Here is a 15,523-nt window from a genome sequence, read left to right as displayed (position 1 = left end):
TTCAGGACCTCTACCTCAACTAGATCAGGCTCGGGGCACCTTCTGTCCTTCATTTTTGCTAAGGCAATGAAGAGCTCTTCTCAGGTAAACAGTTGTTCAGTTAGTGAGTTGCAGTAGTTCTGATTTTAGGTGCACATTTCTATTTGATGCGCTGAAGAAAAGAAGACTGTGTATCCTCAGGGGAAAGGCATTCCAAGACATAGTTGACCATGGGATTCCAGAAGCAAGTCATAGTGCCTGTGGGGGTGATCATTGATTGAGCAATTTCCTCTCTGGAGATGCACCAAGATTCGTTCTTCTTAGTTCTAATAAGGTTGGTGTATCAGTTTCTCGGGATCCTATATACTTCTCTAAAAACATCAATCTTGGGCTGGGGCATAGAGGCCCTGGCACATTAGAAGTCTTTCCGGGAGAAGCGAACAGCCCTGTGGAGATGGTCCAATCCTGGACAACACCACTGAACAGCTCTGGGATGGGGTTTCCTCTTATAGCTTGGTCGCAGGCGCAGTTGACCTTCATCAAATTATCTAGCTGGTCAGAGGCCGGGACAGAAGCAAGAAACCTAACACTGTCATCAGGAAGCTGCTAAGACTAAAAGGTCCCAATTGGCATACTTCAGGTTGCAATGGACGATGTCGTGGAACCCTGTAGTTCCTGGGTCCACCGACTGGCAAAGCAAAAAGGTAACGGCCCTGTGGTCAGAGGTCACCAGGCCTCTTGGACTTGCCAGAATTGAAAGAAAGTGATGGGAGATTGATCTCGAAGCAAGCGTTACATCTATAGTACTCTCCCAAAGTGTACTACTGTCTAAACTAAAGGATAGACAGGATAGGAAGGGAGGAGTTGTCATGCTGTTAATTAAGAAAAACATAAAACCAAAAGAAGTGCATCCAGTTGATATAGATGAACAGTGCACTGTTGAGTCAGTTTGGTGTGACATAAGCACTGCGAAAGCAAAAATAAGAGTGGGAGTGTGTTATAGGCCTAATGACTCGAATGAGTACAATGAATAATGAATTGTACAGAGTGGGCTAGTAAATCAGAATGTCTTATAATGGGGGATTTTAACTTCCCAGATATTGACTGGAACTTGTGGGTTGGTCACTCAAGACTTCAGTTATAGCTCAGACACAGCATGGTTTTGTTAAGGGGAAGTCTTGCCTGACCAATTTGATTGGATACTATGATGCAGTCACAAAACAACTGGATGCAGGGAATAACTTTGATATTATATACTTGGATCTTAGAAAGGCTTTTTATACTGTTGCACATGGAAGACTGTTGCACAAATTGGAGCAGTATGGCATTGGAGGCAAATTGCTGCTATGGATAAAGGGGTGGTTGAGGGGGAGAAGACAGAGAGTAGTAATCAATGGACACTGCTCATCGTGGACTGATGTTATTAGTGGAGTCCCTCAGGGTTCAGTATTGGGTCCATTATTATTTTCTGTATTTATAAATGATATTGATGATGGTATATCAAGCTTAATGTCCAAGTTTGCAGACGATATGAAGGTAGGCAGGGTTGTCAAGGACACTACTGGCACTATACTACTGCAACAGGATCTGGAAAGGTTGAGCAGATGGGCTGAGAGGTGGCAAATGAAGTTTAACATTGACAAATGTAAAGTACTACATATGGGAAACAGCAACCCCAGAGCAACGTATCAACTCTGTGGTACTACACTGACAGTGGTAGAGAATGAAAGGGACCTGGGGGTGGTTGTGCAGGCAGATATGAAGTTTTCTGAGCAGTGCAGACGGGCTGCAAGAGTAGCTCATGGTGTATTGTCGACGATATATAGGAATTTTTCTAGCAGGGATAGGGAGGCGATTATTCCATTGTATAAGGCAATGGTCAGACCACACCTAGAGTACTGTATACAGGTCTGGAGGCCTCATTTCAAGAAGGATGTAGAGATGCTGGAACGAGTACAGAGAAGGGCAACAAGATTAGTGAATGGAACAAAGGGGTGCTCTTACAAAGAAAGGCTTAAGTTTTGCAAATTACAGTGTCTGGAGACTAGGCACCAGCGAGGTGATCTGATAGAGGTGTATAAAGCCTTGAATGGTTTGAGCATGCCCAATGCCGATGGGATTCTTTCTCTTCCTCAGAATAATCACCTGAGAGGGCATAAATTCAAATTGAGGAAAGACAGATGTAGGGTAGATGTGAGGAAATTTGCCTTTAGCCAGCGGGTGGTTGGTTGGTGGAATAGACTTCCATCCCTTGTCGTGGAAGTTGATAGCCTAAATAGGTTTAAGGCTCAGCTGGACAGGTATTTTGAACGAACAGAGGGGTGAAGTGGAAGTGGTTATTTTTTATTTATTTATTTTTATTTTTAATTTTTTTATTTATTTATTTATTTTTTTTTTTTTTTTGGCTGATGCTGCATAAGCTTGCTTTCTTGCATCAAATGCCTCTACTAATGCTGATGCTAAATGCTAATGCTCACACACTAGTCAGACTTTTGTGAATTTATTGGTTGATTGTTTTCTGCAGCAGCATGTTCGAGAGGCAACCAGAGAGGGTAATACTCTTGATCTGGTTATCAGCAGTGATCATTCGTGTATTAAGAATTTGCAGATAAAGGAAACACTAGGTGTCAGTGATCACAGTGTACTGATGTGGGAATTACTTAAAGGTATAATTACCATCAGGGGTAAAGGGAAGGGTTTTTGCTTCCGTAAAGGTGAGTACAGTGGTCTCAGACAGTTTTTAAATTCTGTACAGTGGGATCAACTGACGATGTTACCAACAGTAAATTCTAAGTGGGAAGCATTCAAGCAATTAATCGTGGAAGCTACTAAAAGTTTCATTCCTATTAAGAAATATTGTTCAAGGTTTAGGCCTAAATGGTTATCAAATGAACTAATGAGACTCGTGACAGAGAAGAAAAATGCATGGGATGCATATAAATTATCAAGCGACTCAGAAGCCTATGGCAGATATAAGCTAGTCTGTAATCAGGTCCCAAAGGAGGTTATACAGGCGAAGGCAGATTACGAGAAATCTTTGGCAAAGGATGCTAAGAAAAACAGCAAGGGTTTCTTTACTTATATAAACTCTAAAAGGAAGGGGATGAATTTGATTGGTCCACTTGATATCGATGGTTCGACTGTTAATGATCCTGCTCAGATAGCAAACAAACTGAATGAATATTTTGCATCTACATTCACACATCAGGAGTTATTAAGGTTTGAAAATGGCAGAAGGTTATCAAATTGTAGCAGGGCGCTTACTGATATTGTAATAACTGAGAGCAAAGTGGAGGAGAAATTGTTGAAGTTAAACATAAGAAAGGCACCTAGGGTGGATGGGATCTATCCAGTTATATTAAAGGAGGCGGCAAAGCAACTAAGCAAACCCTTAACCATAATTATGAGAGCATCCTTGAGCTCAGGGGGATACATTTGCACATCTCCAGTCCGTGGGGAGGTCCCCACGGACTGGAGATGTGCAAATGTATCCCCAATTCACAAAGGGGGATCGAAGGGTGACACGAGTAATTACAGACCAGTTACTTTAGCTTCTGTTCCAGGTAAAATAATGGAGTCACTGGTTAAAGATGCATTGCAGGATCATCTAGACAAGACTGCAGCATGGTTAAAGATGCATTGCAGGATCATCTAGACAAGACTGCAGCAATAATTCAGACACAGCATGGGTTTGTTAAGGGAAAGTCTTGTCTGACAAATTTGATAGGATATTATGATGTGGTTACAAAGGAACTGGATGCAAAAAATAATTTTGATATCTTATATTTGGATTTCAGGAAAGCTTTTGACACTGTTGCACATGGAAGACTATTGTACAAATTGGAGCAGAATGGTATTAAGGGTAAGTTGCTACAATGGATAAAAGGATGGTTGAGTGGGAGAAGACAGAGGGTGGTAATCAATGGGTGCTGCTCTTTGTGGACTAATGTTATTAGTGGAGTCCCACAGGGTTTGGTGTTGGGTCCACTGTTGTTTTGTATATTTATCAATGATATTGATGAAGATATATCAGGCTTAGTGTCGAAGTTTGCAGATGATACAAAGGTTGTATCATCTTACCAAGAGACTTTAGTGGCTGGAGACTAGGCACCTGCGTGGTGATCTGATTGAGGTGTATAAGGCCTTGAATGGGTTGAGCACGCTGAATTCTGATTGGATCCTTCCACTTGTTCAGATTACAAACCTTAGGGGGCATAAATTTAAATTAAGAAAAGACAGATGTAGAATAGATGTGCGGAAATTTGCCTTTAGCCAGTGGGTGGTTAATTGCTGGAACAAACTTCCATCTGTCGTTGTGAAAGTTGATAGGTTATATAAATTTAAGGATGAACTGGACAGGCATTTGGAGGGAATGGTGTGATTTTTTTTTTTTTTTGGCTGATGCTGCATAAGCTCATACACTTGCTTTATTGCATCACATGCCATTACTACTTTAGGAGATGGCTAGGTTTATTGAGTATATCCAGGGTGGTGGTTGTATGCAAGAAGTCTTAAAGCTATTAAAGGTACTGAATGGTGGCAGTGATGTCTTCAAACAGCCTTGCATACAGAGAGACGAGGTGGAGTGAGCCAACCCATGTAGAGATTTGAGCAAGGACAGCAAGAGCACAGGGAAATTTAACCCCAGGGGCTCACATCTGTCGAGTATTGGCTTGGCATACCCAGGGTCCTGAGCTGGATATCATCATTCTTCTCGTTCTTGGTGAATCCCTTCTACTTCTGACTCTCTCTCGGGGTAATTCAGAAATTTTTTTTGGCTGGTGCAGCATAAGCCTCAGGCTTCCTTGCACTATATGGCTAATAATAATAAAAAGTTATTTTAGTGACTGTGATCTGGGAGTTTAGGACAACAACTGCAGCCCAGGGAAATTTGCCTGAACAATTCAATCACCCTGAAGCTTGTGGGATAGATTGGGTCTTGGAGGAGTATTAGGTTTTTGCAATAAGAGAATGTCAATGTCCTTCTCAGTCGTGATTATCCTGATTTGATTGGCTACACCTCCGGAATGTTGTGCATTAATTTGCAAAATTTGATCGTTGGTTTGATTTTCTGATTTTGGTGTCTATCCATAATTTGTCTTCTGCTGGATAAATCATTTTGTTTTTAGGTACCCAGGACATGGTGTGTCTCTGAGTGTGTGCTTTTCAGCTTGGCCAATTTACAGTTGGAGCACACAGATCCTGTGAACAGTTTTGGCACCCTTTGAATTCATGACCCTTTTGGACACAGTGCCTGCACGTAGTGGTTGTTTGGATGAATATGTCAATAGTGTGCCCAAATCATAGGCATTTGAAACATTTCAGGAGTGGGACATGTTCCTTTGCCTGATTTTGATTTGGCAAGGTCTGCCGGCAGCTGTTAGAAGACCATGTGCACCCCCTACCATGTTACGTTTTTTTCCTGGAAAGAAATGGGATCCTCCAAGACAGTAATGCATCATGTGTTTGGGTCCGCACTATGCACGAGTCGTTCGAGGAACACAGTGAAGATATTGCCCACCTTGATTGGTCTCCAAATTCTCCTGACCTCAATTCAGTTGAACACCTAATGGGATGTTTTGGAAAGAGAAGTGAAGTGTATGAACAAGCTGTCATCTATTCCAAAACTGCGGAATGCCTTGCAGGTCACTACAGATGTCTTCAGACATCTAATGGGGTCAATTCCTAGGCAAATAGTGGCTGTTATCCATGCGAACAGTGGCCCAACATGGTATTAGGCAGGTGGTCATAATTCAGTGATCACTTAGTGTTTATTAATTACAATTCCACAGACACTTGCAAAAAAAAAAAAAAAAACCTACAATATCATGAAAATTCTACAAAAATTCCTACTAGTAATGGTTGTGTGTTTAAGATATAACATATGAAGTATTTGCCAGTCTACATAATCGGCAAAGTCAAAACTGTAACTTAAACAACAATAGTAAAATTTAAGAGTAAAAAAAAATTCAAATTACTTTCCTCCATTCAATGCATTTGGCATTGTATTACATTAGAAGTAATTACTGGATATATAAATTTTATAAGCTGAATGTTTAATGCTCTGAAACTACAGTAAACTGTTATTATTAATAGATATAATATTTTCTTTACTTTTATATTTTCATTCCCTAGTATAACTTTAAAGGTCGTGGTTACCTAACATTTGAAACAATTACTTTGGTTCCAATCCAGAGTAAGATGCTGGATCCATTTATGTTAACATCAGAAGAGGTAATTCATTAGTACATGTAGTTTCAAATTTTTTTTGATTAACATGATTTTTCCAGAGTTTTTATTGTTTCTAATGTGCCATATTTTATATCGATTTCTTGAACAATTTATTTATTATTTATTTATTGTTTTAATTAAAGAGGCTCAAAAATGCTTAGGAAATTTCTGTGTTAGCAATATGTTAAAGTGGTAACATTATTTTTCTTTACCGTAGAATCTTTCTACAGTGGTTGATACTAAAGTGCACAACACTAAAGTATTGTTCACTTTGCTACCAAGAGAAGCCATATAGTATTAGGTTTCAAAAATCTAGGAAGGGTTAAGCAAACTGTTATGATATACTTATTGATGTCACTAGATTTATGTTCTACTCTAATGGATTTCTTTTATATAAAAAACAGATGAATGGACATCTGAAGTAATTTTCCCATAAGGAAAATTCATGTTTATAAAAAAAAAAAAAAAAAGAAAGAAACACTTTCTAAAATTGTACAGTATGACCTGCCATGCATAATGTAGGAACATATAATTTTGAAGAGAGTTCTTCCTGTAGGTTACTTCATCACATATATTATGATGCTATTGTTACAAGTTGTACTAGTATTACCCTACTGATTAGAAACTCTTCCAGTTTGAGAAGAATATTGTTTTATTCTGACATTTTGATGATCATTGCTATCTTATTCAAGGGCAACTGGATGTGGTCTTTAACCATAAAAAGCCAATAAATAAAAAAATCACATTGATATAAGGTGTGATAAAAGTATCTACATTGTATGCTTTGTTTGTATTTATTTCATTTTGGAGAAGCATCTTTTGGAAGTTCTGTCTTTATAAGTACAATTTGCAGTTCTTAGATTATGATATTGTTGCCAAAATTCCTCCCCTTTAGTATAGACTAGTTTTGGCAAAAGAAAACAGTCACACAATGCTATCTGGAAAGGACAGAGAGTGCGGGACAACAGTCATATGGATTTTGGCCAAAAATTCCTGCACAGACAAAGCAGAATGAGCAGGAAACTGGACCGATACAAAAAATCCACTCATAAAAAGCAAACAGATACCATTGCAAACCTCTTTAGAAGCCGTTGCTGCACATATTTGTAATTGGTATCGTTGTTACTTTGGTCTCAATTTATCTTCCACCTAATTGTACATATACTATTCAGGAAATCGAAGATCTTGTCCTGCCACTACCACCTCCCTTCTGTCTAAGCTAGAGGAACCCATTATGGGGTTCCTCTAGCTTAGACAGGCATGGAAAGATTATTGAAATGCTGATTGATAGACAGGATTTAACATTATTTTATTATTCATTTAATTTAATTTATTAATTATTATTAGTTTAATGAATAATTTTCCTACCAGATTAAATTTTCTGGTAGGAAAATGAATAATTTTCCTACCAGAAAAACTTCTGCAATAGACCTTTCCATTTGTTCCACAGTACTCTACCCGAGTATTGATTGGGTCAATCAGTTAACAATTCTCACAACAGTGACCACTATTCAATATGTAAAATTCAAACTTCCTGTTCCTTAACAACAGATAATCTAGTAAAATGGAAATTTCCCAAAGCTGACTGGATAAAATACAGCAAGCTTGAGACATTCGACATCCATATCATCAAGTCCTCTTCCATCAACCATGTTACTGAACACAACAAATCAAATGCTAGCAGCTGCAACTGCTGCCATTCAACAATACCAAGTCAGGATAAGGCAAAAATTAAATTACTGGTGGAACAAAGATTGTAACAACACAAAAAAAGAGAAAAACATAGCATGGAATCTATTCCTTAAACATTCAACTACTTCCAATTTTATTAATTATAAGCGACTTAGAGCAAAAGCCCATTATATCAGACAAAGAAAGAATCTTGGGTTAAATTTGCTTCTTCAGTAAATAAAAATACAGATATCAGACTGATCTGGAGAAAAATAAAACTGTTAAATGGTAAATTTCCTCCAATATCTACTCCACTACTTAACTGGAATGGGCAGGAAATCTCTACTCCTATAGAAATCGCAATGCACTAGCAATCATATTTTCTTAGTTGTCCTCCTCAACCGCTTACGACCAATCATTTCAAAAAATTAAACATGTAACCAAGAAATCCAAACTGAATTTCACTGACAGCTGTGCATTACCTTATAATAAACCATTCACCATGTTAGAATTGCAGCAGGCTCTTACCAACTCAAGGAACAGTGCAGCTGGCCCTGATATTTTATATAATGCTATGAAAGTTAGATCAAAAATCACTGTCTTCACTACTGATCTCTTTCAATAGAATCTTTACTGAACATACATTCCCAAACTCCTGGCATCTGGTAAAAACCATTCTGCTCCTCACAACTACAGACCAATTTCTCTTACAAGCTGTCTGAGCAAAAAAAAATGACCCTTGAAAAAATAATCCGTCGTCATCTAACTTTGTATCTAGAGTTTCAAAACTTGATTAAAAACAACCAATTTGGATTCCAGAAAAATCGATCATTAGACTTCATGATTAAAGCTGAAACAAACATCAGAAATGCTTTCATCAAAAAGGAACATCTTGTCATGATCTGTCTGGACGTTGAGAAACCCTTTGTCACCATATGGCATCTTGAAGGATCTACATTCTCTTGGCCTGAGAGGCAATTTGCCATATTTCATCCAAAATTTCTAACAACAAAGAATCTTCCAAGTTCATTATAGGGGAACTCTGTCTAAAAACTTTTTTCAAGAAGAAGGAATCCCATAAGGGTCTAGTGCTATTCTTAGTGCTATTCTGTTCACAATTAGAATGAATCATATAACTGAACTCTTTTCGAAAACAGTGGAGACATACCTTTAAGCCAATGACCTCACAATTTCCTGTCACTCTCAAAACATGAACTATATTGAGAGACAAATTCAAATATCAATAAATTGCATCCAGATTTGGATGTCATAAAACGGTTGCAGGCTATCCAGTCAGAAATCTACCCATTCACTTCTGTACCATATGTAAAATACATTCTGATCCTGAACTCTACTTAGATAACCATACTCTTTGAACATCTCCGGATTGCTTGTCAAAAAAAGATGAACATACTCAGAATCTTATCAACAACAACAACCTGGGGAGCAGATCGTTACAGCTTGCTTCACTTATATAGATCCATAATCAGATCACACCTGGACTACAGTATGCCTGTCTACAATTCTGCTAGGGAGAGTGTTTTATCTTGCCTCAATCCTATTCAACACTCAGCCTTAAGAACAGCTTTAGGAACATTCAGAACATCTTCAGTGCAACATCTCCAATGCAAAGCCTGTATGCTGAAGCCTATGAAGCTGCTCTAAATATCAGAAGAAAGATATTATTACTAAGCTACGCAACTAAGATCCAAAGCCAGTTGACCCATCCTAATTGGTCAATATTTAATGATCCACAGTTCACAACCTTTTATAGAAACAAACCACAGGCAATTCGGCCTGCAGGTATTAGGTTAATGGAATTAGCAGAAAATTGGAATGCACACTTCAATAAAATCCTACAAGATCCCAACCCTCCATGGCCTGTCATCATGCCATCTTGTGACGATTATTTCTATCAATGGGGAAAACACTCCTTAACTGACATTCACATCCAACAGTTACACGTTGCTCGTACACAATGCTATCCTGACTTCGCTAAAATATATATTGATGGATTGAAGTCGGAGCGTGGAATAGGTGCAGCAATGGTACTCCATGATACTACCATTTCTGTATCGCTTCCAACAGAATGCAGTAGTTACACCGCTGAATTATATGCCATAAAGCTTGCTTTGGAAAATATTTTCCATCTCTCAATCCAAAAGAGCATTATATACACAGACTCGAAAAGTGCCTTATTAGTCATGCAACACATTTCCCCACCTACTCATCCATTACTAAAGCTCATCAGAACAAAGTTGATTTGTCTCAGAGAGCATCGGCAAAAGTTGTCTTTCGCTGGATTCCAGGCCATACTGGAATACCAGGAAATGAAATTGCGGATGACGCTGCCAAGCATCCATCCAGCACAGCCCCAATGAATTTTCTTGTCCCTATCAATGATTACAAAATGCATATACAAAATATCTGTAAAGGTCAATGGACATGTCAGTGGCAAACACATATACATAATAGACTCCTTGAAATTAAACCTGTTCCACAATTATGGGCTTCCAGCTTCCGTACAGACAAGAGGAGGTAGTCCTGGCTGGAGCCCGAATAGGCCACACTCATCTGTTCCTATTATCAGGTAATGACCACCACAGTGTATGCACTGCCACAGACCACTCACAGTAAAACATATACTTGTTGAATGTGCCTTGTAACTCCCATCTAATTTCATTCACATCTGTTTCCAACTTACAGGAATTGTCACTTGGCCATATCATAGGCAAACAATCAAACCTTACAGAATTTTTCTCTTTCTGAAACAAATAGGTTTATATGACCATTTCCAACTTCATCCATAGATGCCAACGTAAATAGTATTACTGCACTGATAAGTGCAATATGGCCCAAGTAGCCATTGCACCAGAAAAATCCAAGTACAACAACCTTAAATTATGCATTCTCAAAAAATATATTGCAGTGTTATATATACAGACTCCATTAATGATAAATCCCTACTCAGGCAGATCTGGAATACTTTGACTAAATTAAACCAGAAGAAACAACAAGTTCTCTTATGTTGGATACCTGGTCATCCTGGAATTTCTGGAAATGAACAGGCCAACCTAGCTGCCAAAACTGCTTCTGATCCTATAGCCTACGCCTTTACTACACCTGTATCTGACTATAAGTACATTATAAAGAAACAATGTCTTGAACAATGGCAACACATCTGGCAGAGTCAGGCCAATGACAAATTACTCTGCATTAAAAAAAATCTCAAACCATAGAAGCCCATCTGCACTGCTTATAGAATTTTATATCTGACTGCACAATTATCCCCTAGATTTTTTTCATTTTTCACTACCCACAGTTTGTATGTTAATCTGGGATTACTGCTATCCATATTCAGTACTTGCATATGGGTAGCAGTAAATGTTAATTATTGTTGTTAAACTTCAACTGCCATTTCTCAGCCCATCTGACTAATTTTTTAGATCTTGTTCTAGTAGCTTACCCTGATTACCACCATTAACCACCCTGCCAGCATTTTTATCATCTGCAGACTTAGACATTAAGCCTGATATACCTTCATCAATATCATTAATAAATATGGAAAACAACAATAAATAAAATCAATTAATTAATAATTGAATTAATATTTTTGTTGTTTAATTCCCCCAGATATAGAGAATGGTATATCATCATTATTTTTTGTATTCTTTTTGTTGAATCCATTTTCTCCTCTGATTTATTGGTAGCAAAATGGTAACCCTTATAATAACATAATATTTCAGATTATCAACTCTTTCACTTTCAGGGATATAAGGTCCCAAACTCCAGAAGTTATTTTATAATTGCATTTTAATCTCTCGTAATAAAATGGAATTAAATAAAAGCTGATTTACTTGATGTATACTTGCAGCACTAGAGAATATTATGAATTTCTTTTAATTTCATTTTAACTATTTTTCCATTTTATCTCTCATCCATTAGCAGTGGTAGATCCCTCAAATGAGTTGAAGCTACCACTGTTTTAGTCTCATAAGCTTCAGACTCTTGCCATCATACTATGATTGGTTACAAAGAGTTTCTCTGTCTGTTTTTTTATCAATCTTTTTATTTTTGCAAAAAGGTAATAAAATACATTAAAATTGGTATATTTAAAAAATTTAATTTCTTATCTTCTGAGGAATACTATGTAAAAGGATATGGCCATTTCATCATACTTGTGTAATTAAGTCTTATTCAGTAAGAGTACCCTTATTCTAAAGAAATATGACATAAAATTTCTGAGAAAGGTAACAGATTTCCATTGTGTAAAACATGATATAATCAGGTATGCAAATATAAAAGCATAAGAACAGTGTGCAGTGCATATAAGGGAATGTAAAAATAGATTAGTGACACTGATGTCATACATGTTGAATGTTTTTTTGTTTTTTTTTGTATCTTTTTTCATTGAACATAATCTTCCTGTGAGTTGTGCTGGTCATGTAGGCATGTTATTTAGAATGCTAGTCATGCAGGTATGTTATTTAGAAATATGTTTCCCATTAAGTGAAATAGTAAAAAAACACAGTTGTGGAAGAATGAAACAACAGGCATTGTTAGTGAAATTGCATGGATGGGAAAAAAGAAGAGGTGGGGTCTGCAAAATGGATCATTTTCGATTGCCACAGGTAGCTTGTTTGTTTGTTATTTGGTTTTTAGGAGCATTAGCAACTAAGGCCATATTGCTCCGGGATATGCGGTGGTCATTCCCTGAATGACCTTTCCGCATCCTCCGTATTTGGTGGTGACGGGCTCGAACCCCGGTCTAATCAAGAAGCATGTGCTACGCACTGCTCCTTCCCACCTGGCTACGGAGGCGCCTGCCACAGGTAGCAGTGATCATATTAGTGCAAAAGCAAAAAATAAAAAAACCTTCTGAATTGTAAACTTCTGGTGAAAACAATCCTAAAAGGCCAACATGCTATAATTCTAGGCATGTTATCCTCACTCATGCAGGTAGTCTGTTAGTGTTCCTTTCTGCTGGCTTAAAATTTGCTTGTTTCTTTTAACCTTTTATCACTCGTGTCATCAATTTAACAATGACACTGATATGGTACACATTTAACAAACACGTCATGTGGCAAAACAGAAAGAGTTTCTACTGTGTGATACCCCTTTTTGTTTTAATTATAAAAAATTAATTTTTAGCTTTTTTACTGAACTGGAAATGATAATCTATTAATTATGATTTCCTAAATCCATTTAAAAATATTGAACCAAAATAAACAAGAGAAACCAATAATAATAATAATAATAATAGAGCTTTTCTCATATCTATCTTTTATGATTTCAAAGGTCACTGCTATCCCAGGTTGCATCTGGAAGGTGACATGAATCAATTTAACAATGTCTATATATAATCAATTTAACAATGTCTGTAAATAATTTAAAATGTCTGTATGTGCACTTTAAAAAAACATCCCTGCTCTTTCCAAAATATGTTTTTCTCCTGCTTACAGAGGTTACTATAAGCAGGAGGAATTCCAGCTTTTTTGAAAGTCAGAAGTTGGCAGCTATGTAGTCTATTCATCTGGCTGTCTTTTTGTTTTAAGATTCTAGTGGGTATGTTTTCTTTAATGGGAATCATTTGTAGTTCATTTAAGTTTTAATTTCCCTCTTCACCACAAATTTAGTATCAAATTAAATAGGTTTAATCTAAGGATTTGAAACTCTGTGTGTTATATTATCAAAACATTATCAAAATGCTATTAAATTCTCACTAGAAACATCAGATATCTTCATTAACCACACTAAATGCTTTATCGGTGTGTAAATTAATTAGAATAGAAAAATTTCAGCTGTTGTGACATCCTACTGCTTTTTGGTGCTCAGTTGTTTTTCATGTAGGTGGAATTTTTCTTTAGAGTGCCAATCCCTAATTTGACATTTGGTAAAAGCATGATTGATAATTGTCACATTTTACCATTGAATGCCATCATCATAATCAGAGGCATGTTACTCTCGGGTTAATATTAAAGTTACTTCATTGATTTACTAGTACAGATTATCAATTTTGTGAACATATTGTGGATTCATGGACATGCTATAGCCACTTTCTTTTCATTGATATTAGATTGACTGGCTGGATACTTATCATCAGCAATGCAGAGATATAATAGGAAAGGTATTAAAAGATGAAGGCAAGATTTCAGCTCTTCAGTGGCTATTAAAAGAAACACAACCTTTAGGATGAGATTCCAGTATCATTTTCACAGGTTTTAATGAAATTTTTGTCCAAAAGAAAACTTAAATAAAAACTCAAAATATGTATTCTTTCCTTTTTTTTTTTTTTTTCTATTATATTTCATATGATGGATATCCTTATGGATATAAAAATAAATAGTTTTTCTGAACTGAACTGGATTACTTTTATTGTTTATTACAAGCACATTTTGGAAGATCAATCCAAGCAAGATTGGTTGAATTTTCAATTTGAGAGTAATGCATTCCATAATGATCCACAAATAGTAGTATTAATATTGCTGTTATGCACAAAATTTTATTATATAATAAGAAGTAGCATAGTGAAAGAACCTGCAAAGTGTGCATTGTGGGGGGGGGGGGGGAAATCTAGGATGGAGGATCCCCAAATATTAGAGAAAATAACACTTAAAAATATCATGTAATTATAGTGAAAGTAGTGCGTTTTTTTTTTTTTTTTATGTAAACCCCAAACACGAGAGGTGTTAGAACCTATAGTACTTAGTACCGTGCTTGGGTTGGAGGTTGGGAAGACAAAAGAAGATATTTGTTGACATTGGAGTTGAACTTCTGTAGACTGTAATTTTCAGGAAATACGTATGAAGGAAGGTTGTTCCAGAAAACGGCAGTTGAATGAATAAACAAGGAAGATGAAATGTTGGTTCTGTAAGTTTGAAGTTGGACAGTAAATGGATGTTGGCTGGTGGCGGCACATGTTCGGACTGTTTTGGAAGAGAGAGAAGGAATTATAGAAGCTAATTCAGAAGAACAGTGCCCATGGAAGTATCTGTAGAAGAGGTATGCAGCAGAAACAGTACGTCTATGAGAAAGCGAGTGGAGAGACTCTGTTAGAGATGAGTCATTAATTAACCTAACTGCCTTCCTCTGAATGGAATCAAGAAGCCTGAGAGAGGTTTTGGGGGCACCAGCCCGGATGTGGGAACAATATTCCATTGCAGGGCGGATTTGCGATTTATACAGAGTGAGAAGCTGTTTGGAAGAAAAGTAACGCCGAGAGCAAAAGAGAAAACCAAGTTTTTTAGATGCAGAAGAAGCAATATTTGTAATGTGCTTGTGCCAAGAGAGATTAGAAGTCAGGGTAATCCCCAAAAGAGATATATCATTTTGCCTAGAAATTGGAGTGTCACTAAAGATAAGCATAGGAGTAGAAGAATCCTTTTTGCGAGATCTAAGACAAGACTGAGTTTTAGAAGGGTTGAAATCAACTAAGTTGTCTTTGCCCCACTGGAGAATTACCTGAAGATCGGCATTTAAAGAATCCGTAGCATATTTTCGAGAAGTTGAAGCTGATTGAGCAGGACAGGGTTTCTCAAAATGGGAAGTGGAATGCAATGTGCTATCATCGGCAAAACTATGGATAGGATGGAAGAAGGTCATTAATATACAAGAGGAAAAGAACTGAACCTTGGGGGACACC

General features: G+C 37.1%; 1 protein-coding gene across 2 annotated transcripts in view; it reads left to right on the top strand.

Moving 5' to 3' along the window:
• Positions 1-14,091, top strand: part of LOC150083167 (xaa-Pro aminopeptidase 1-like) — an 886,380-nt gene extending 872,289 nt beyond the window's left edge. For both annotated transcript variants that reach the window (XM_090377885.1, XM_090377886.1), the window contains 2 exons: positions 6,115-6,213; positions 13,958-14,091. In XM_090377885.1, coding sequence (XP_090234011.1) covers positions 6,115-6,213; positions 13,958-14,077 — 219 coding nt within the window. In that variant the 3' untranslated portion in view covers positions 14,078-14,091. The remainder of the gene's footprint in view (positions 1-6,114; positions 6,214-13,957) is intronic.
• The last annotated feature ends 1,432 nt before the right edge of the window (positions 14,092-15,523 follow it).

Source organism: Mastigoproctus giganteus, chromosome 7 (assembly GCF_048544385.1).
Source record: "Mastigoproctus giganteus isolate SK-2022 chromosome 7, ASM4854438v1, whole genome shotgun sequence".
In the NCBI taxonomy this organism is placed as follows: domain Eukaryota; kingdom Metazoa; phylum Arthropoda; class Arachnida; order Uropygi; family Thelyphonidae; genus Mastigoproctus; species Mastigoproctus giganteus.
This window is presented reverse-complemented; position numbering and strand designations above follow the sequence as displayed.